Genomic DNA, 23903 nt, shown 5'->3' with positions numbered 1-23903 from the left:
ACTTCACTTCTCTGTACTTCAATTTCCTCAACTTCAGAATGGAGATTCAATACCTGTTCTCCCTCCTACTTAGACTATGAGCCCCATTTGGGACCCGATTACCTTGTATTGACCCCAGCGCTTAGTACAGTGCTTGACACATAGTAAGCATTTAACAAATACCACAAAAAATCGGTCTAGTGAGGTTAGGGACACAATGTTTCTGTGTCAAGAGGGAGCCTTCTCATTTCTCATTTGTGTGGCAAGTACAAAGCAGGTCCCTGGATTTCATCTCCTCACAGAGTTGTTGCCAATACGAACTCCATATGATGATGGAGCAGCGAAAGTAAAACAAAGTAACAAAGTAACACAATCGATGGTACATGAGAAAGCTGCTCCTTTCCCATGACCTGATTGTGTTTCTGCACCAGGAACTCTCCATCTTTATTTGATCAATCAATGGTATCTATTGAGTATTTACTATGTGCAGAACACTGTACTAAGTTCTTGAGAGAATACAATATAACAAAGTTGGTAGACATGCTCACTGCCCTCAGTGAGCTTACAGTCTAGAAGACCTGATCTTCTTATCCACAAGGAGCCACAAGACCAAGGCAACTTTGAAAGGCAGGCCTTTTGATCTTCCGACATAGCTTAAATTATTTTATTCCATTTTCCTTTATTACATTTTTGACGTATAACGCGCTTTTAGGAATGATTACCCTAGAAAGCATTCTCGGGACATTCACGAGATGGTGCCGGTGGTAGTAGTAGTAATAGTATAGATTAAGTACCCACTGGAAAATACTCAACAGAGAAGAGATATGTTCTCTGATCTCAAGGAGTTTACACTCTAACTGGTGTAATCCTCCAAAAGCAAAGCTTTTTAGTTTGCCTAAATCCTCCAAATTTAGTTTGTCTAAAGCTTAAAACTTTTCAGAAAAGGAAGGCACTCAAAGGCATTCCAGGACACTCTATGGAGGGACTTCAGCCCAGTAGAAATCTCACAGGACAGGAAGCCAGGACAACTGAGTTCTTGTCCCAGATCTGCCACTGGCCTGCTGTGTGATCTTAGGCAAGCCATTTAACCTCTGTGGGCCTCTGTTCCCGCATATGAAAATTGGTATTTAAATTCCTGCTCATCCTCCCTCTTATAGAGCTAAGGGGGATGGGATCTGATTATTTTGTTCCTGCTCTAGTGTTTAGCCCAGTGCTTGGCACATAGTGAGAGCTTAGTAAGAATAGTGATTCTTGAGCAGGGGAGAGAGATTCCCCCATGAGGCAGAAGGAAGTTGAGGCCTCCTCCTTACGAACTCTGTTTTTTCAGAATTTTTTAATTGTTTTTTTAAGAGCTAATTTATTATGCCAGAAACCATACTAAGCATTGAGGTAGATATGAGCTAATCAAGTTGGACACAGTCCCTGCCCCTCAAGGCGCTCATGGTCTTAATCTCCACTTTCCAGATGTGATAACTGAAGCACAGAGAAATTGAGAGAGTTGCCAAGGTCACACAGCAGACAAGTCACGGAGCCAGGATTAGAGATCAGGTCCTTCTGACTCCCAGCCTGTGCTCTTATCATCATCATCATCATCATCAATCGTATTTATTGAACGCTTACTGTGTGCAGAGCACTGTACTAAGCGCTTGGGAAGTACAAGTTGGCAACATATAGAGACAGTCCCTACCCAACAGTGGGCTCTTATCCACTAGGTCAGGCTGCTTCTCAGAATTCTTTTTTAGGTGTTACCTTTTTGAGCATTGTCTCTAAAGAGGCCTCTCCAGATGCCATTCCAGAGACATCTTGAATTTCCTGGGCAAAATCAAAAGCATTCAGCTCAATGAGTCTAGCCAGGGATAATGGAAACTCTACGTCCACTAATGCAGCATTGATTGTCTGTTCCAGGACTGCCCAATGTCTTGGTTTCAAGAATGGATTTCTCAAGTCCGTGATAACTGGAAGCTGTAAAAACAAACAAGAAAAAAACTCTCCTTTATTTTTAAAACATAACCTGAGGCCCTTCGGAAGGAAAAATATTATGACTTCAGACTGTGAGCGCTATGTGGGACAGAGACTCTGTCCAACCTGCTTATCTTGTATCTATCCCAGTACTTAGTACAGTGCTTGGAACATAGTAACAAATACCACAATCAGTGCTATTATATTTTAGAAAGACTATAGAGTTCACCCACGGGAAAAAAGCTAAGCAGTTTAAAATGTATAAAGTCTATCTTAGAAGAATTATCAGGTACTGCATTTGATAAGTTTATAAAACTTTCCTTTAAATACCACTTAACAAATACCACAATCAGTACTATTATATTTTAGAAAGACTACAGAGTTCAACCATGGGAAAAAAGCTAAGCAGTTTAAAATATATAGAGTCTGTCTTAGAAGAATTATCAGGTACAGCATTGGATAAGTTCATAAAACTGTCCTTTAAAATCAAATGACATTGACTAGAGCAACTTTATCAAAATATTTTATCTAAACTAATTTTCATCTTTTGAATATCGCTTACTTTTTCTCTCATTTTCTCCACCTTTTGTTTGAGTAATGGCACTACATTGTTTGATGGCAACCCTTTTTCCAACTGACTCACAAATTTGGCATATTTTGCAACTTGAGAATTTAACTGTTCTGGATCCAGGACATCAAATTTACACTGAAAAAAAAAAAAGATAAATTTACTGTGTAGCTAAACTCCCAATATTTGGAGACATTTCAATGATCAAAATTCTTCACGGATATACCTAGTCATATTCCACACTTGGGTAAGGCTGTGGGGAGGATGCTTGGGGTGGAGACAGTGTGAGGGATAGGTAGTAGTTGAATGGGAGTGGGAGTGGGACACTAGGAAGGATGACAGGGATGGGGAGGAATTGGATGGGAATGCCCTGAAAAGGACCAAACTGTGGGGAGGGGGTTGAGAAGGGATGCTGGGAGTTGGTGGGGAGGGGAGATCAGAGAAAAGATCAGAGAGATCAGAAGGTGAGGATTGAAGGCACATTCTGTCTACACAAATACATTGCGTTTTGTCTAAATTTATTTTCGACAGGGGTTTGGTTTTAGGCATGGTAGTAAACGGAAATCCCACTTCTGAGTCTCTCACAAATCCTGACATTAGTATGTAAATCTGATTAACAGATAATCTGTTACTAAAGGGCTGGGAAGGAGTTGGGGAGATGAGAAGGGGAATGGGGAGAGCTCGGGCCTGCTGTTTTCAATTTGGTAGGCAAAGTAGCGAGATCAGAGTCAGCTCCTTTAAGCAGCATAGCATAGCGGGTAGAGCATGGGCTTGGGAGCCAGAAGGTTCTATTCCCGGCTCTGGAACCTGTCTGATCTGTGAATTTGGGCAAGTCACTGCACTTCTTTGGGCCTCAGTTACCTCATCTGTAAAATGGGGATTGAGACTGTGAGCCGCAGGTGGGACAGGGACTGTGTCCAAACTGATTTGCTTGTATCCACCCCAGTGCTTAGTATGGTGCCTGACACATATTAATTGCTTGCCAAATACCACAGTTATTATTAGTAGTAAGCAAACGATTAAGCATCATTCACTAAATGAAACATAGGGGATTAATGAAAATCGTGACTATGATTCTAAAATAATTTCCACTTTACATTCTAAGGATTTTAAAGAGTGGATGTATTTATTTTACCTCCAGCCACTCTGTTTGGTGAATGTCCCATTCATAGAAAGAATCCCAAAGCAACTGTTTGAGCTTCAGTTCTGCACAAACTTCTTCCAAGACATTGAACTTTGAAACTTCCACCTTTAAAGAAAAATCAGCCGAAAAGTTATATTCTGAAAGATATTTAGAAAACCGACGAACAGTTCTGACACTGTAGAGTTTGAGAACCTGGATCTCCAGTCCACAGAGGGGAGCTCTTAGCTTGTAAAAACATGAATTGGTATAATCACTTTGCACTTAATACTTTGGGGCTGCGGAGGCCTACAGCTAATGCATGTAAATCCTAGGGTGGGGTTGGATCTGCCTGAAGACCTTGGAATTCAATCAATCAATCAATCAATCGTATTTATTGAGCGCTTACTATGTGCAGAGCACTATACTAAGCGCTTGGGAAGTACAAATTGGCAACACATAGAGACAGTCCCTACCCAACAGTGGGCCCACAGTTCCTTTCCTCCCTCCCTCCCTCCCTCCCCACCATCACCCAGGATTGGACCTATCCTCCAGTTTCTACCGATCTTGCTAGTCCCGACCCTATTATTAGACTCTAATAATAATGATGGCATTTGTAAAGCACTTACTATGTGTTGGTCAATTTTTTAAGTGCTGGGGGTAGGTAAAAGCTAATGGGGTTGGACACATTCCCTGTCTCACACAGGGTTCAGAGTCTTAACGAGAAGATTTATGAGAAGCATTATGACATAATGGATGGACCACGGGCCTAGGAGTCGGAAGGTCATGGGTTCTAATTCCAGCTCCGCCATTTGTCTGCTGTGTGACCGCGGGCAAGTCACTTCACTTCTTTGGGTCTCAGTTACCTCATCTGTAAAAGGGGATTGAGACTGTGAGCCCCACGGGGGATAAGGGACTGTATCCAACCCAATGTGTTTGTATCCACCCCAGTGCTTAGCACAGTGGCTGTCACATAGTAAGCATTTAACAAATGCTATCGTTATTATTAATCCCCATTTTACAGATGAGGGAACTGAGGCACAGAGAAGTGAAGTGACTTGCCCAAGGTCACACGGCAGACAAATGGTGGAGCTGGAATTAGAACCCAGGTCCTTCTGATTCCCAGGCCCATGGTCTATCCACTAGGCCACACTGCTTGAGCTAACTGAAGGCCAAGCAGGCTCCTCCGTGCCCCTTTCCTTCCCTGGAATCACTTAATCTATCAATCAATCAATGGTATTTAACCCTAATTTATAATACATTGTATTAAGCTCTGTGGGAGTACAGTACAACAGAATTAGTGGGCATAGTCCCTGCCTACAAGGAGCTTGTGGTCTACACGGAGGAGATGGATATTAAAATAGATTACAGATAGAGGAATCATTGGAGTCAGCCTAGAATAAGTCTACCTTTCTTGGCCTTTGAGAGTTTGGGGAAAGTTGTAGCAGTGTGGACATGAGATTGTTAGTTCTGGAGTGGAGAGGAATCTGAGCATTATTCCTTCCCAGGAGGATAGCACTACTGCTTGGGTTATTATTATTAAATTGTTGTTTTTGCTGAATGTATCCCGTTATTCTACATTCAGACAGTAGACTGTAAGCTTACTGTGGGCAGGGAATATGTCTGCTAACTTTGTTCTATTATACTCTCCCAAGCACTTAGTGCAGTGCTCTACACATAATAAGCACTCAATAAATACCACTGAATGATTATTTCTTTCCCTGGATGTCTCTCCTCCCTCCTCCATGTTTTAGATTACCTTTATACCTTTCCCTCACATTTAGTGAGGCCCTACTGAGAGCTCACCTCCTCCAGGAGGCCTTCCCAGACTGAGCCCCCTCCTTCCTCTCCCCCTCTTCCCCCTCTCCATACCCCCCGCCTTACCTCCTTCCCTTCCCCACAGCACCTGTATATATGTATATATGTTTGCACATATTTATTACTCTATTTATTTATTTATTTATTTTACTTGTACATATTTATTCTATTTATTTTATTTTGTTAATATGTTTTGTTTTGTTCTCTGTCTCCCCCTTCTAGACTGTGAGCCCACTGTTGGGCAGGGACCGTCTCTATATGTTGCCAACTTGTACTTCCCAAGCTCTTAGTACAGTGCTCTGCACACAGTAAGCACTCAATAAATATGATTGATTGATTGATTTAGTGCAGTATCTTGCTTAGTATTAGCACATAAGAAATGACACAAAAATAATACGTAAGTACCTGAAGAATAGATTATAAATTCCTCATTCATTTATTCATTCATTCAATTCATTCAATCATATTTATTGAGTGCTTACTGTGTGCAGAGCACTGTACTAAGCGTTTGGGAAGTACAAATCAGAGGTCAGATAGTCATGGTCATAGGCTATGTCATGTCATGTATCACATGCTTTAATTCTACGCTGGCAAGTGCTTAGACTGTCCTCTTTATAGAGTGGGAACTCAATAAATATTGATGATGATGATGATGATGATCAAGCGGTCAGCCAATCAATGGTATTTATTGAGTGCTTACTTTGTGCAGATTATTGTACTAATCACTTGGGAGAGTACAATAAAATAGAGTTGGTAAGCATGTTCCCTTCCCACAACAAGCTGCTGCTGCTGCTGCTGCTGCTGATGATAATGAAGGCTGGACAAAAGAGAGCTCCATATTTTGGGGGGATATTATCCCTGTCTGCCTCAACATACAGAAGGATGTGTAGGCTGGTCAGTGTTTGGCCAAGTTTAGGATTCCTGAGTCAGTCACCAAATCACTTGGGCCCAAATCTAAACCTGGAAGAAAGTGGGTCTCCTCCACTCTCAGGGAAAACATATTTCATGAGGAGAAGGGGAGTATAATGTCCAGGGGTCCTCTCTCCCACTTCCCGCTCTCTTTTGGAAGCTTTTCTTACTCCTCCCCTTGAGCACGAGCTCGCAGGCTATTTCCCAGTTTTTTTTAAAGCTCTTTGTTAAGTGCTTACTATGTGTTAAAACCCTGTTCTAAGTGCTTGGGTAGGTACAAGTTATTGAGGTCAGAAACAGTCCCTGACCCGCATGGGGCTCACAGTCTAAATAGGAGGGAGAACAGGTATTTAGTCCCGATTTCACAGTTAAGGAAACTGAAGCAGAGATAAAGGAAATGACCTACCCAAGTTCACACAGCAAGCTGGAAATAGAACCCAGGTCCTTTAACTCCTAGCTCTGTGCCCTTTCTATTAGGCCATGCTGCTTCTTTAATCTCTGATCTTTTTCTCTTATAATGAGCCTCATAGTGATAATAATAATGATGACATTCATTAAGCACTTACTATGTGCAAAGCCCTGTTCTAAGTGCTGGGGAGGTTACAAGCTGATCAAGTTGCCCCACAGGGGGCTCACAGTCTTAATCCCCATTTTACAGATGAGGTAACTGAGGCCCAGAGAAGTTAAGTGACTTGCCCACAGTCACATAGTGACTGTCATAGACTTAATACCACTCGTATAATAACCACTCCCTAGCCCATCTTTTAGTCAGCATCTATCGCCTTTGGACTAATAATGCACTTATCACAACTTACAAGCCTCATCACCAGTTTCACAAGCTGCGCTGCAAAGACTAAACTCTTCATTCCCCCTCTTCTACTCTCCCCTTGACCAGGTTAAAATTCATTATTTCCTTCAACTCTTAAACCTGGAATCTCAGGGTCTCCTTCAATTGTTTCCCTTCCTCCTCTCTGAAATCCATAGCCCAGCACTTCTTCTTTTCCACTCAAGTTCAACAATTCATTGGACTACTCATTCATTTCTGGACTATGCACTATTTTCTTTGGCAATAATCCTACACCTCAAGTTCTTCTATCTGTCCAAAATTCTGGTGCTAAGATGGCAGTTTTTGTCCTTGCCGATCATCTCTCTTTCTAAAATGCCAATGAATCTGCATTACATATTTCAACAAGCCTAAATTATTCATTTATGGCTTGAAAATCCTTGATTGTTATTATTATCATTATCCTTATTATTATTATCATCATTATATTTATTTAGCACTTACTAGGTGTTAAAAACTTTTCTGAGCACTGGGGAAGAAACAAGTTAATCAGGTTAGACACAGTCCCTATCCTTCATGGGGCTCAAAGTCTAAGTAGGAGGGAGAACAGGTATTGAATCCCAAATGTACAGTTGAGGAAACTGAGGCCCAGAGAAGTTAAGAGAATTGCCCAAGGTCACACAGCAGCATATTGGCAGAGCTGGGATTAGAATGCAGGTCCTTTGACTCTCAGGCCCGTGCTCTTTCCACTAGGCCAAGCTGCTTTTCTACTTAATAAACACTTTCCTTATCTCCCTTTACCCTGGTAATAATAATAATGGTATTTTTTAAATGGCATTTATTAAGCTTTTACTATGTGCCAATCACTGTTCTAAGTGCTGGAGTAGATACTAGGTAATCAGGTTGATCCATGTGGGGCTCACAGTCTTAATCCCCATTTTACTGATGAGACAACTGAGGCACAGAGAAGTTAAGAGACTTGCCCGAAGTCACACAGCTGACAAGTGGTGGAGCCGGGATAAGAACCCAAGACTTCCAAGCCTGTGCTCTTTCCACTAAGCCATGCTACTTCTCTGGTACTTTCTATGGCCCACTTAATCATTTTTTTTTAAATCTCTCACAAAAGCAGCCATCAGTAAACCAGATATTTTAGCTTTTTTAAAAAATTTGGGAAAAATAAATCTGTGCACCATAAGTAGCATATGCCCATTTGAAAACAGATTCAGGGATACAGTTACCTTAAAATTCTTCTGGTAGGATTTATATTGGAACGCACGTTTTTGTAACTCATCTAAAGTAACTTGCAAGTCATTCAAGATTTGTTTTACTTTGGTTTGGTCAGCTGCAATATCCAAAAGCTGGGGATCCTGAATAACAAAGATAACTTCAGATTAACATTTTAAAAAAATCTCTCGGGTACTGATTTAGCTAAGTGATATTTTTTCAGGTCCATTTTCATGAAATTGAGCCAAGTGTATATTTTTAGTATTCCAGCTGTTTACATGTGATGAAATTAAACCTACAGCAGCATGGTCCAGGGGCTAGATCGCGGGCCTAGGAGTCATAGGATCTGGGTTCTAATCCTGCCTCTACCACCTGTTTGCTGGGTAACCTTGGGCAAGTCACTTAACTTCTCTGCGCCTCCGTTACCTCATATGTAAAATGGGGACTGAGACTATAAATTCCATGTGTTAAATGGACTGTGTTCAATCTGATTGTCTTGTATCGACCTCAGTGATTATATAGTGCTTGGCACAATAGTAAGCACTTAACAAATACCATAAGAAACCCCATTATTTGTTCCTTCTTTGACTGGTACATAGCTATACTGGTGTGGTGTTCAGGGGTCTTGGGAGCTCTTTTCAGGGACCCACACAGGGAATGTTGGAGCTTTGTCACTGGAGAGGGGTTGTCGGCAACACTGTTAACCTTAAATCTAAAAATTCTCTCACGATAGAGGGGGGAAAAAGAACCCAAACCCCTGTTTATACGTACCTGAGCTTGCTGCTTTACCTCAATCACTTCTTTGTTTAGCTCTGCAATATCTTTGCCAAGATAATGACAAAATTTTTTAATCGTTGTGTCTCTTTCTCCCACCGATTTATCAATTGCATCTTGAACTGCAATGACGGATGGTTTCAGGGTTGCGAATACAGCAAAATCTTCAGGAGGTGTGGGGACCACATACTGATCAATAAGTTTGTACATCTGACTCACGGCTTTACTTTCCTCTGTAAGACTTTCAATCTGGAAAATAAAATGCATTAGTGTTAGGCTTTTAGGCATTCATGATGTTTAGATGAACAAAATGATAATTGGTACATAAGTAATTGTGATATTTGTTAAACACTTACTATGTGCCAAATCATATGCAAAGTGCTGAACTAGTTTGTTGTGGGCAAGGAATGTGTCTCTTTATTCTTATGTTGTACTCTCCCAAGTGCTACAGTAAATGCCTGATAAATATAGAGAAGCAGCGTGGCTCAGTGGAAAGAGCCCCGGCTTGGGAGTCAGAGGTCATGGGTTCTAATCCCGGCTCCGCTGCTTGTCAGCTGTGTGACTTTGGACAAGTCACTTAACTTCTCTGTGCCTCAGTTACCTCATCTGTAAAATGGGGATTAAGACTGTGAGCCTCACGTGGGACAACCTGATCACCTTGTATCCCCCCCAGTGCTTAGAACAGTGCTTTGCACATAGTAAGTGCTTAACAAATACCATCGTTATTATTATGATGATGATGGAATGAATGAATGAATGGCTAAATACATAATAATCAGCTCATTCACAGTCTCCATCCCACTTGGGGCTCACAGCCTAAGTAAGAGGGAGAAGAGGTAGTGAATCACCTTTTCATAGATGAGGAAACTGAGGTACAGAGAAGCCAAGTGATTTGCCTGAGGTTCCACAGCAGACGAGTGGTGGAGTCAGGATTAGAACCCAGATTCCTCTATCTCCTAGGCTTGTGGTGGGTAATCCCGATCTCTCCCTATGGGAATCTTACTATAGTTTACTATATTGTATGGTGTTTAACACATATTTAACACCTGACAAATGCCACAATTATTAATATTACTATTATTACTTGGGGAAGACCTCCTGGTGAGACGTGACCTCAGGTATTGAAGATGGGGAGAACTGTTGTCAGTTGGATAGAAGGAGTTAGATAAGATCCTTAAGATAGGAAACATGGTTTTTGTCTCTCAATAATAATAATGATGATGGTATTTAAGCACTTACCAAGCACTGTTCCAAGCACTGGGGGAGGGTGATATAAGGTGATCAGGTTGTCCCACATGGGGCTCACAGTCTTTATCCCTATTTTATGGATAGGGAACTGAGGCACAGAGAAGTGAAGTGCCTTGCCCAGGGCCATGCAGCACACTCACAGGGCTCACTGCAGGCTCACACAGTTCTCACAGCCCAGAAGGCACTCAATAAGTACCATTAATTGTTCAGAGTCCTGAAGGCATACTGAGTACTCCAAACCTGCTCACCACTGAATCAGTTAAGCTTACCTCACTGTTTAATACAGAGGGGTTGTATGCAACATAATCTCTGGGCCTCTATGTGTTTTCCACAAAACACTTCCAGGGAGACCAAGGGCCCTGGAGCCACGTGTTTGGCAAGAAAGAATAAGTTAGAAAGCAGAGTTCAAAAAACTATCAAAAGTCATGGAGGTTGGTTAGGTGAAATATGCAAAAGTCGACCAGCACCAGGGCTCAAGTTTTGGTAGTAAAGATGGTAGGAAAGGGCAAATGTAACAAATATGCTGAAGAAAGATGGTACAGGATTTGGTAATGGACTGCAGCTGGAGAGCGAAAGATACAGTGAAGTTCAAGTTGGTGCCCAGATAACTTTATTGGGTCACCATAAAGGTGGTATCTGCAGTAATTAGGAAATGGTCCGGAAGGGTTTAAACCTTTTCTAAATGACATGAAATAGGTATTAAGAAAAGTATCACACTCACCCTTTTCTGGATTTCATCAAGGAAATTCAAGCTATTCACGTATTCTAGGGTTGCTGAAGGCACAAACTCAAGTTTATACTGTGCATCTTGTGCCTCAGAAATTATAGCATCCACTTTTTTCTTGCTAAGAACAGGGAGCATCTCATTAATAACCTAAGAAAGAAAAAGTTTAGAGTACATAAAAACTCATTTGACTTGATATTCAGTTTTGTGTTGCAATTTTAAAATTAAACCAGATTTGCCAAATCAGCAAGACCCAGAGAGCCATTACAAGTGAGCAAGTTTCCCACAAGGGAATGGTATACTTATTGAGTGCTTACAGTATGCAGTTTTGTATTATGTAGGCACCTAGGAGACTGTGCTATAACAGAGTTAGCAGGCATGCCCAAAAAGCTTTACTTCATAATGACACTTTTAGCTGATGAAGAAGAATTATCCTGTCCTAGTGGCTACTGCACAGGCCTGGAAGCCAGAATGAACTGGGTTCTAATGCTGGCTCCACCACTTTTCTGCTATGTGACCTTGGTCAAGTTACTTCACTTCTCTGTGCCTCAGTTACCTCATCTGTACAATGAGGATAAAGACTATGAGCACCATGTGGGACATGGATCGTGTCCATTCTGATTAGCTTGTATCTATCCTAGCACTTAGAACAGTGCCTGGCACATAGTAAGTGCTTAACAAATACCATAAGAAAAAAAATGCATTGCTCCAGATGGTCAATGCTTTAACCACTGGGTAATGCTACTTCTCATGGTGGAATTTTTCTGCCACTCTGAAATTCCCATCACATATGGACTTAGGGTGGCCCACTTTGGCTATGAGAGGAACCAGAACATCAGCCAAGGCCACTATCGCTTCCATTGATGATGGTCACAGATCAACTCGACTGTTTTGGGCCAGGGAAATCAGGCTGCTTTCATTACCACAGTGCTTTGCACATAATAAATGCTTAATGAATGCTATTATTACTATTATTATTATTATTATTATTATTATTATTATGTTGGTGGCGGAGGACAGTAGCCCTGAATCCACTACCCCAGCATGCGCTAGGTTGTCAAAGCTGCTCTTGCTCCTTTCACCACCAGTTTTGTCCAACGATGGAGGCAGTAAGTTGAGCCAGGATCAGTAGAGCCAGGGCCACTTCTTCAGACAGAGATGGCAATTGCTCCATTAGGTGCTCTAGTTTTATCAGTCAATCAATGGAGCAATCAAAAGTATTTATCAAGGGCCTATCATGTGCAGAGCACAATACTAAGCACTTGGGAGAGTCGACTATAGAATGAAGTAGACACAATCTCTAACCTCTAGTTCACAATCTAGCTGGGAAGGTAGGCTAGAATGAAGTCCAGATTTGGAATCAATCATCTGGTATGTCCTTCGGTGGTAGCAGAAGCAGCATGGTGTAGTGGATAGAGAACGGGCCTGGGATTCAGCAGGTCATGGGTTCTAATTCTGACTCCACCACTTGTCCTCTATGTGACCTTGGGCAAGTCACTTTGCTTCTATGTGCCTCAGTTGTCTCATCTTGAAATGGGGATTGAGACTGTGAGCCCCACATGGGATAGAGACTGTGTCCAGACCAATTTGTTTGTATCTACCCCAGCGTTTAGTATCGTACCTGGTACATAGTAAGCACTAAACAAATACCATAATTATTTTTAGCGGTGGCAGAAGGCAGTGCCACTGTCAGAACGTGAGTCCCCTTTCTCCTCTGCTATTCTCATTTCCCAGAAATCAGGGCTGATTGTTGGCCTTATTTTTAAAATCAAGTGCTTTTGATGCTGAAAAACACTGACACTAGGAATCATATTTCAGCAAAACCAGAAAGCAAACCATGATGCTGACTTCACGGTGACTTGTGCCTCGTCCATACTCACTTCTAAGCAACGTTTTGGTGATGGAATTAGTTTTTTCTTCAGTTCGATGGTATCAATTAACAACATTCCTAAGTTCCTTGTCGGCTTTATAGCTAATGCATCCTTGTGTTCTTTGTGATATTTTTTCAGCTGCTCGGCAAAGAAACTAACATCTAGAGAAGATAGTTAATTAAAATAGGAAATAGTTTTATATTACATTTTAATGTTAGAAAAACTCATTTCAAGTCACCATTGCGTGACTATGTTCAGTCGTGAATTCTATATTCGTATGTCTATATAATAAGAAAACATTGTTTGACCAATTGCAATTCATTCTAATAATGAGATAGGAAGACAATTACATTTTGTGATTGTGTAGTAGTAGTAGTAGTGGTAGTAGGAGTAATAGTAGAGGTGATAGTTGTAACAGTAGTAGTAGTAATGGTGGTAGTAATAGTGATAGTAGTAGAAATAGTAGTAGTACTATTCATTCATTTATTGTCATATTTATTGAGCGCTTACTATGTACAGAGCACTGTACTAAGTGCTTAGGAAAGTACAATACAGAAATAAAGAGAGACAATCCCTGCCCATAACAGGCTCACAGTATAGAAGTTGGGGGGACAGACAGACATCAATACAAGTAAACAGGCATCAATATAAATAAACAGAATTATAAATATATACATAAGTGCTCTGGGGCAAAGAGAGGGGGGAAGAGCAAAGAGAGTGAGTCGTGGTGATGCGGAAGGGAGGGGGAGCTGAGAAAAAGCGGGGCTTAGTCTGGGAAGGCCTCTTGGAGGAGGTGCGCCTTCAGGGAAGAGTGGTTTTTTTAAAAATGGCATTTATTAAGCACTTACTATGTGCAAAGCACTGTTCTAAGCACTGGGGAAGTTACAAGGTGATCAGGTTGTCCCACGGGAGGCTCACAGTCTTAATCTCCATTTTACAGATGAGGCACAGAGAAGTTAAGTGACTTGCCCAAAGTCACACAGCCGACAACTGGCGGAGCCGGGATTAGAACCCATGACCTCTGACTCCAAAGCCCGGGCTCTTTCCACTGAGCCACGCTGCTTGAGCCACGCTGCTGATTGTTTGGTGGATTTGAAGAGGGAAGGCATTCCAGGCCAAAGGTAGGACATGGGCCAGGGGTCAGCGGTGGGACAGGTGAAATCGAGGCACAGTGAAAAGGTTAGCACCAGAGGAGTGGAGCAGAGGAGCAGAAGCCATAATATTAGTATTTATCAAATGCCCGCTGGATTCAGTGCAGTGTTCTAAGTTTTGGGGAAAGTACAATAGAAGAATGAGACACATTCCTCACCTACAAGTTACTTATACCCTAATGAGGGATTAGATATAAAAGTATTTACAGAGTATTCAGACTAAGAAAACTGATTGTACAATAGATTTGACATCTGCTCATAATGCTGAGGGAGGGTAGAAATAAATACACACTCCCTCGAGGTGGCTAATAAGTTTTAAGACTTTGGGACAGACTAGTGTGGATTCAAGAGATCCAAGACCAGATTACACCTGAAGAAGACCAAAACATCCTGGTCTAGTGACAAATCCTCTAGACTATAACAAATCCTCTAGACTGTAAGCTTGTTGCGGGCAGGGAATGTGTCTGCTTATTGTTATATTGTATTCTCCCAAGCCCCTAGTAGAATGCTCTGCACACACTAAGCACTCAATAAATATGATTGACTGAATGAACGAATGAAATCAACTCATGCCTGTCTCCTTAAGCCATTTCTCTAAGAAACTGAGTTTTGAAGAATGTACCTAAGTCAACTCTATGGATCAGGGAATTCAATCAATCAATCAATCAGTCAATCATTCAGTCAATCAGTTGGTCTTTGTTGAGCACTTACAGTGTGCAGAGCACTGTACTAAGCACTTGGGAGAGTGCAATATACAGGGAGTTTAATGGTTTCAAAACAAGAAGATGGAGTGCATATGAGTGATTCACTATTTAATCTATTAGCCCTGCTTTTGCTTTCAGTGAATTGGGAATCCCGGATTCTAGTTTTTGTTTGGCTTGCAGTGTCTAAGGTGGACAGGGACCGCTTATGGATTTAGGATTGTGCTGCACCTTTGCCTGTCTACCGAACCATTGCACTCTCTGCTCCATCGCACTCATAACTGCCAGGGACCTGAAAGCCATAAACAATCAATTCCTCTCCAGAGGATCATGGTCATGAAATCTTGGAGCTCTTCCGCCATGCCAGATGAGAGATTCCAAGATTTAATCCAGTAATTCTGTATCGATTGAACTACACGTGTAGTGCGTGTTCCTCTGAAATATGGATATATTTTGAGTGGCTGAGTGTGGGATGCCTTGTCTCATAGATTTGTATGTTATAAATTGGGGTATGTTCCAAAACTGCTGGAAAAATAATATGAAATTATTTTATATGCTATTTTACTGTTACACTAAACATCGCTGAACGATTACTTTACAGCTAGCGTAATAAAATGTCAACATTAAATGCCGAAATGTAGGATGTTTATGAATCCTTGCAGGATACTGCAAAAGTAGAAGCTTATTCCGCTGAATTGGGATAGTGGCTTCCATTTCCACTTTAGAAGGAGTTTGGGCTAGCCAAAAAGTTTGGCCTAGTGAACAGTTTCAGTTCACCATATAGCCTATTATCATGTATTCTTCTCACTTGCCACACTCCAAAAGAGTTGTGTCATGGGATGCAAAGCTTCAGTGTTAGAAGACTGACTTTTTTCTAGTACTCCACTGTTTGTGATCAAGTCTTGCCATTTGATGTTGAGTAGAACCCCCTAAGTGATGCTGATGGCACTGTTCAAGGAACCTGGTTAGGCAAGGGTGGAGAATTCAAATCTCATAGTCGCTCTAAAGGTTGGCAAGCACTACAGCTCTGTAGACTCTTAGTTTAGTCTGTAGCTTAATGCTGGTATTCAGCTTAATATCAGAAGGGGCTTGCACTTCTGTGGATATATATCTGGGGTTTTCCAAGCTGGAAGGAATTTTTGATGAGACCTGGGGTGTCTCGGGGGATTTTTCCTACCCCAGGAAACTGGGACTTTACATGCATTGTAATGTGAGAAGCAAATATTTCAATGTGACCACAATTTTTTTTTTAACGATGTGCCAAGACTAGACAAAGCCTTGTATATATTGGGAAGTCTTGCTTGGATGTATTCTGTTCTGTAAGGTAGCAGAGCAGCAGAAAATGGGCTTCATTGAATTGCACGATAACTTCACTTTTAAACAGAGTGCATTGTTGCAGATAAACTCATATACAGATAAACTCACTGCAGGCAGGGACCACTTCTACTTTAATTGTATGTACCCATGCATTTAGTTCATTCATTCGTTCAGTCGTATTTACTGAGTGCTTACTGTGTGCAAAGCACTGTGCTAAGCCCTTGGGAGACTATGATACAATTTAATACAGGGCTTTGCATATAGCAGCTGCTCAATACATCCTGATGATGAAAATGTGGATCCAGAAAATTCATCCTTTAGATAAACTGCCCCAGAGCAACTGAAGATTCAGGAAATCTGTCTGTCTTCCCCTCTAGATTGCAAGGTCATTGTGGGCAGGGAACATGTCTACCAACTCTGTTGTACTGTACTCTCCCAAGCACTTAGTACATTGCTCTGCACACAGTAAGGATTCAGTAAATGCCATCAATTGATTGATTAATTTGGGTGAGTTTTCTGGATTGAAATTTAGTGAATTACTGTTCCAGTGCAGTAAGTGGCATCCTACAGACCTGAAAAAAAGTGTACCTCCTAAAATGCCAAATTTACTTGCAAAAATGTATTGGACCCCCAAATAATTGCTGATGTTGGTAAGTACAAAAGCTAACTTACCGGGTTCCTGCTGTTTAAGAGCTTCCAAGTCAAGGTTCTCATTTTCTTTGAAAAACAGTTGGAAATTTTCAAAAGTACCTGCGTACATATTGGCCGCTTCAAATGCAGATTGAACCACATCCTAAGTAGGAGAGGATACAGAATGATTTGCATGGATTGAACTAGCAAAAGAAACACTAATTATAGCAGTTCTCCCAAATCAGGCTATTTTACAATTCACTGATATCACAGGTAGAATGCTGAAAATCCATATTTAACTTTGGACTTGGGACATATGTTGTTGCAGTAGTGATTTTTATTTAGTAAACGATAAAAGTCAATTCCAGGAGGTTTATAAGGAGAGGACCTGTCCAAGTGGGTGTTCGCTTTTCATTCATTCATTCAATCATATTTATTGAGCGCTTACTGTGTGCAGAGCACTGTACTAAGCACTTGGGAAGTACAAGTTGGCAACATATAGAGACAGTCTCTACCCAACAGTGGGCTCACAGTCACTTCTTCCCACCTACGTGAGGAAGGGGGAATCTCAGCCTCATACAAGATAGGGGTCGGATCGCACGTCCATGATGCCACAGACAATGAACGGTTTCGAGGCAAAATTTGTTTTCTGGATTTCTCCAATTAAAGCATTGATTTACTGTCCACTCCTTCTGCCCCCAGCTCTGACTGGCTTCTCCGAGTGGGAGCTGATTAGTGGACAAATCGGCCTGTTGAGTGCTTGCTTCGCCCCTGTGGTTGAATGATGGATGGGGGTGTGTGTCTGTGGGGTCCATTTCTTGTGCCCCTAGCTGAGCATCCTTCCTTAAACTCCATCTCCCCTATAGACTGTAAGCTTGTTGTGGGCAGGGAACGTGTCTCCCAACTCTGTTGTCTTGTACTCTCCCAAGAACCCCTCCTCCCCACCCCTCCCGCCCTACCTCCTTCCCCTCCCCACAGCACCTGTCCATAGCAGCATCTGTTCATACAGATTTATTACTCTATTTTACTTGTACATATTTACTATTCTATTTATTTTGTTAATGATGTGCATTTAGCTTTAATTCTATTTGTTCTGACGACTTGACACCTGTCCACATGTTTTGTTTTGTTGTCTGTCTCCCCCTTCTAGAGTGTGAGCCCGTTGTCGGGTAGGGACCATCTCTATATGTTGCTAAGTGCTTAGTACAGTGCTCTGCACACAGTAAATGCTCAATAAATACGACTGAAAGAAAGACTTAGTACAGTGCTCTGCACACAGTAAGCTCTCAATAAATACCACTGATTTTATTATTTTATTTTAGAATACTCAGCACCCACTGTATCCTGCTTTTCATGGCAGCAGGTACTCTCAGTTTCCCAAGTTTCCAGGTGGCCAGCACTGTCTAGCACTTGCAAAAGTAAAACCCCTGGGAAAAGAGCTATCAGAGCCTGAGAAGCAGTGTGACTTAGTGGATAGAGTATGGGCCTGGGAGTTAGAAGGACCAGGGCTTTAACTTAGGCTCCACCCCTTGTCTGCTGTGTGACCTTGGGTAGGTCATTTAACTTCTCTGTTCTTCAGTTACCTTATTTGTAAAATGGGGATTAAGACTGTGATCCCACTATGGCACAGTGACTGTGTCCAACCTGATTATCTTGCATCTTCCCCAGGAGTTAGTACAGTGCCTGGCACATAATAAATACCATAAAACAAAACAAAAAAACTTTGGGAATTGGAGAGAGGCAAACAGTCTGGATGCAGTCGTGCTCTCTAGACGTAAACTCATTTTGCACAGGGAATGTGTCCGTTTATTGTTATACTCTCCCAAGCACATAAGCACTCAATAAATACGACTGAGTGAATGAATGAATAAAAGGGCCAGGAACGGTGTCAGGAGGAGAGGATCAGTTTTAGGAGGCTCTGCTGGAACCACTCAGGGTTCGACAGCGGGAGAGGTGTTTATTTCCATCTCTTACAGACCTTGTGGCGTCTCAGTACCTTTTGTAGAAGTGGAAAAGAACAAAGTCTAGCAAAGTACCTACAGGTGGGAAGGGAAGCAAAATAGGAGGGAAAGCGGAAAATATTCTCTGGTCCCTGCTCTGAGGAGGATGACTCTGAGGCCACTAATACTTCCTCTGGACCAAAGACCCCATCAGTCAGTCGATTGTATTTTTTTAGCAATTACTGTGCGGAGAGCACTGTACTAAAGGGCTTGGAAGAGTACAATGTAACAGACACATTATAACACATTATAACACATTACAGCAGGGACATTCCCTCCCCATCCAACCTGCCCCCTTTTCCCACCCCATCTCCTCTTCACTAGGAATGCCAAATAATTCATTTTGTAAAGCCACCTCCAAAACGATTAATCTTGGGGAATTCACCACACATGAGCCTCTCTATGCATAAAGTTGACCTTACCCTTCTATTTCAAGGGACCACTATTTCTATCTCAAATGAATTTCTTGTTTTCCTAAAAGACCAGCCTTAAACAATGCAATCAGCCCAATTCTTCTCGTCACAACTATTGTTTTAAAATGGTATTTGGTTATGCACTTACCAGGTCTTACACTAAGGTACATATAAGCACTGGGATAGATATAAGCTAATCAGGTTGTGCCAAGCAGTGTTCTAAGTGCTGGGGTTGATACAAGATAATTAGGTTGGGTACAGTCCAGTCCCATATGGGGCCCATCGTCTTAATCCTGATTTTATAGATGGGTTAACTGAGGCAAGGAGAAGTGAAATGACTTATCCAAGGTCTGACAAGCAAGCAAGTGGAGCTAGGATTAGAAACAAGGTCCCATTTGACTCCCAGGCTTGTTAGGCCAAACCGCTGACATTAGGCCCCTTTTCACCTCAAATGCTTGAGTAAAGAAAGCCTGCGAATTATCCGCATCACCACTGTCCAACATTGACATGAATAGTCAACTATACTTTGAACTGGAGAGCAACAGGAGTTCACAATTTTTCCATTAAATCCAACTAATGACATTGTATGCTGAAAAATGTACAGACATTTTCAGAAAGAAATTTTCAGACAGATTTTCAGTCAGAATTTAGGAATACTAATGCAGTATAGACAAATTTGGGATAAAAATCAACTCTACCTTTATGCCTTGGATAAGTGACTGCAAATGCATATCGTCTTCAAACACTGTTGATAAACATGGTCCATCCCCGCAAGTTTTTTCTTCAAGTTTATTGTTTATGTAGGGAGAAGTGAATGCATCAAAATAACTATCAGTTACAAGGTTAGGAACAGCTAAAACTGTTTCCTGATATTGACGAATAGCCTGGGAAATACCATCCTGCAAGATAAGGAACACAGTCACCCATAAATATATCAGGGCATATTTTTTAAACAGGGAAATATTTGATCTATAATTCCTTGCTCAGCTTACAACTTCATGGGGGTAAAACTGTTCTGGTCTAGTGAGATGTTGATGTTGCTTCTTCAAAACTAGGTTGAGTTTATATGATATTTGTTAAACAATTAGTATTCTTTACCCACATGAATGATAATAATGATGGCATTTATTAAGCTTACTATGTGCAAAGCACTGTTCTAAGCACTGGCATGCATTTTAGTTCTAAAAATAGTATGAACCTATTCTTGGTTTAGGAGCATCAGCTGAAGGATGGAGAGACAGGGGCTTGAGGAGAGGTCTGAAGGCTTGAAGATGATGAGAAGGAGAGAATAAAAGAGCTGTGGAGTCCATGAGGGTTGAATCAGCACTGCCTTCCCCTAGCTGAGAGAGAGTTCCTAGATGTCCTACAGCAATCCTTGGCCAACTAAGCACAAAAGAGAGGAAATGCTCGTAGGGGGTTATCCAAACTTGGATTGTCCAATTGAACGCATCTGAAATTTAGTGGGTCAAACGAGCCGATAGTTCTGAAAAGACATGCTAAGAGAATGCCCCCTAAAATTGAACAAAGGAACAGAGAATCAGTGGGGAAAGAGGAGAGGCTTTAGCTTGAGGGCTGCGGTTGCCATAAGAGACTAGAGGTCACAGAAGAGAATTCAGGCATCATGGAAGCCAGAAGGCCAGCCCACATTCAGATGACCTCCAGAGCAGCAACACATCAATGTGAGGGGATCAGTCTGATGTATAACAGGCCTTGGGGAGCTCATCACGTCCCAACACTGGAGACCACTTTGCGTTGGGTTAGCCAACGCCGACCGTGAGGAACGTAGCCTAAATGGCTGTGGGGTTTTAGGAAAGCAGAGCCGACATGATGTTGGATGTGAAATTGGACAGCTCATTTCCCTTTCAGCATGTGTAAATTCCACTGGATCAATTCATTCACTCATTCATTCATTCAATCGTATTTATTGAGCGCTTACTGCGTGCAGAGCACTGAACTAAGAGCTTGGGAAGTACAAGTCGGCAACATATAGAGACGGTCCCTACCCAACAACGGGCTCACAGCCTAGAAGGTATCAATGCTTTCTTCTCTCCCTCTAGCCTGTAAGCTTGTTGTGGGCAGGGAATGTGTCTGTTATATTGTTATATCGTACTCTCTCAAACACTTAATACAGTGCTCGGCACACAGTAAGTGTTTAATAAATATCAATAAATACGATTGACTGATAATGAATACAACTGACTGACTTCCTTTGCGATACAGTGACATTCATTCATTCATTCAGTCATATTTATTGAGCGCTTACTGTGTGCAGAGCACTGTACTAAGCACTTGTGACAGCAGGCAGAAGCACTAAGGCTCCACACTCTGCCCAACAGTCGCCATCTCCCCGGGCTTCTTCCCTCTCATCACAGATCTGAGAAATTATTGTTATTATTATTGTATTTGTTAAGCACTTACTATGTGCCAAGCACTGTTCTAAGTGCTGGGGTAGATACAAGGTAATCGGATTGGACACCGTCCCTGTCCCACATGGGGCTCACACTCTTAATCCCCATTTACAGATGAAGTAATTGAGGCCCAAAGAAGTTAAATGACTTGCCCAAAGACACACAGCAGACACATGGCGTAGCCGGGATTAGAACCCGGGTCCTCTTGATCCCAGGCCCATGCTCTATCCACTAAGCCTCACTACTTCTCATATCCTGAAAAAATCCCCAGAGAGCTCACAACTTTTATTTTCATTTGGAAAAATAAACCATGGAACTGAGAATCAAGCCAAAAATAAAGTTCTCAAAAGATTTATTTAAACTAATCAAACAAATATACGTGAATTAACTACTGTGCTGTCAGGAAGCTTCTCTAGGTTTACAAATTCTCATCTAGGATTCTATTTCCTCTGGAAATAGACACATATCTCCAAATATATACATAAAACACACCTGAAAATTTTCTAAAGAGGGCTCAAACCACAGTGACTGGATGTCCAAAATTAGTTCTGTGATAAACATGGGGAGGAATGATTCATCTTCATCTTGTCCTCCAATGCCAGTGGGAGCCTAAAAAAGTACAATCTATGTTAAAAAAGTCAAAAGATCAATGAAGATATAAAATGTCTACGAGAGCAAACAACACATGGATTGAACCTTTACCATCAGCAGCATCATCTCCAAAAAAGAAGGGACAACTCTGTGTGTGTGTGTGTGTGTGTTTGTGTGTGTGTGTGTGTGTTGTGTGTCTGCACTTTTTTATGGTATTCGTTAAACACTTACTTTGTACAGGGATTAAGACTGTGAGCCTCCCGTGGGACAACCTGATCTCCTTGTAACCTCTCCAGCACTTAGAACAGTGCTTTGTACATAGTAAGCGCTTAATAAATGCAATTAGTATTATTATTATTAACTCTGTTGCATTCTCCCAAGTGCTTAGTACAGTGTGCTGCACATAGTGGATGCTCAATAAATGAAAATTATGGTACTTGTTAAGTGCTTACTATGTGCCAGGCACTGTTCTAGGTGCTGGGGTGGATATAAGCAAAGCGGGTTGGACACAGTCCCTGTCCCTCGTGGGGCTCAGAGTCCCAATCCCCATTTTACAGATGAGGTAACTGAGGCACAGAGAAGTAAAGTGACTAGTCCAAGGTCACACAGCTGACAAGTGGCAGAGCCGGGACCGGAACCTATGTTGAACATGTGACTCTCAGGCCCGTTCTCTCTCCACTCGGCCATACTGCTTCTCCTTTAATACCATTGATGATGATGCGGAGTACAGCCAGAAGGCTGAAGTTATATCCCACCCTCCATCTGGAAAATCCTTTGCGAGACCATGCTTCATCTCAGATACGTAGAGTTAAAATGGTCACTAAATTCTCTCTTTGTGGTTCTTTGTATCTGAAGATGACATGGTCAGTGGAGAAGGTTGTTGAAAGCTTGACAGTCCAGCCCACCCAAAGACATTCATTCATTCATTCATTCAATCGTATTTATTGAGCGCTTACTCTGTGCAGAGCACTGTACTAAGAGCTTGGGAAGTATAAGTTGGCAACATATAGAGATGGTCCCTACCCAACAGCGGGCTCAAAGACATGCTGGATTGTCCTCAAGAATGGAGGGAAAATGGCAGTGGTAACAAAAATGAGCTGATAATCCATCCATACACTTTCCAACCACACACATTTGTACTTATATACGAGTCCTACTCTATACCCAACCTATACTCACCTGTTGTTGGCTTCTTTTGATATGTAGTTACCCAATCACTCTCCCCATCCTCTACCCCCGCAAATTCGGGGACAACCAACTCACACCCCCTAGGTCAGAGATCCAAAAACCATGACAGACCTTCCACCATTTATAGAACTGACTAATTTTTCAGACCTATCACTCAAACCTGCTATGGCACTTTTCCTCCTTCCTTAGAAATGAAAAGCTTCATAAATAAGCAGAGAGAAAAGTTCTACTGAAGCCATTTCTCTGGCTGCTGGTCACACCAGTCTCCTCTCCCTTGAGAGCCTAGGAAGTAAGCGTGTAAATAAATGACCCTGGATGCAGTTGGATTGGAAAAAATGCCCCTTTGGAAAAGAGAGGATGGGGAGAAACTGAAGGTAGGAGTGGGAGAGAGGAAGCAGACTGAGCAACCGATCAGTCACTAATGCTCAGTAAGAGTCTACTACCCCTCTCAGGGTTGCACCTTGAGAGTTTCCAGTACTCTACCAGTCTCGACTATGGGATGGAGAGTCAAGCGGAGGCAGATCCA

General features: G+C 41.8%; 1 protein-coding gene across 1 annotated transcript in view; it reads right to left on the bottom strand.

The window, feature by feature from the left end:
• Positions 1-23903, bottom strand: part of DNAH6 (dynein axonemal heavy chain 6) — a 184179-nt gene that overhangs the window by 135799 nt on the left and 24477 nt on the right. The window contains exons 10-19 of the mRNA XM_038759544.1: positions 22091-22207; positions 19889-20089; positions 16820-16940; positions 12988-13139; positions 11105-11257; positions 9133-9384; positions 8376-8504; positions 3642-3755; positions 2501-2644; positions 1729-1941 (exon numbers count right to left, since the gene is read on the bottom strand). Of these exons, the coding sequence (XP_038615472.1) occupies positions 1729-1941; positions 2501-2644; positions 3642-3755; positions 8376-8504; positions 9133-9384; positions 11105-11257; positions 12988-13139; positions 16820-16940; positions 19889-20089; positions 22091-22207 (1596 nt within the window). The remainder of the gene's footprint in view (positions 1-1728; positions 1942-2500; positions 2645-3641; positions 3756-8375; positions 8505-9132; positions 9385-11104; positions 11258-12987; positions 13140-16819; positions 16941-19888; positions 20090-22090; positions 22208-23903) is intronic.

Source organism: Tachyglossus aculeatus, chromosome 17 (genome assembly GCF_015852505.1).
Source record: "Tachyglossus aculeatus isolate mTacAcu1 chromosome 17, mTacAcu1.pri, whole genome shotgun sequence".
Classification (NCBI taxonomy): domain Eukaryota; kingdom Metazoa; phylum Chordata; class Mammalia; order Monotremata; family Tachyglossidae; genus Tachyglossus; species Tachyglossus aculeatus.
This window is presented reverse-complemented; position numbering and strand designations above follow the sequence as displayed.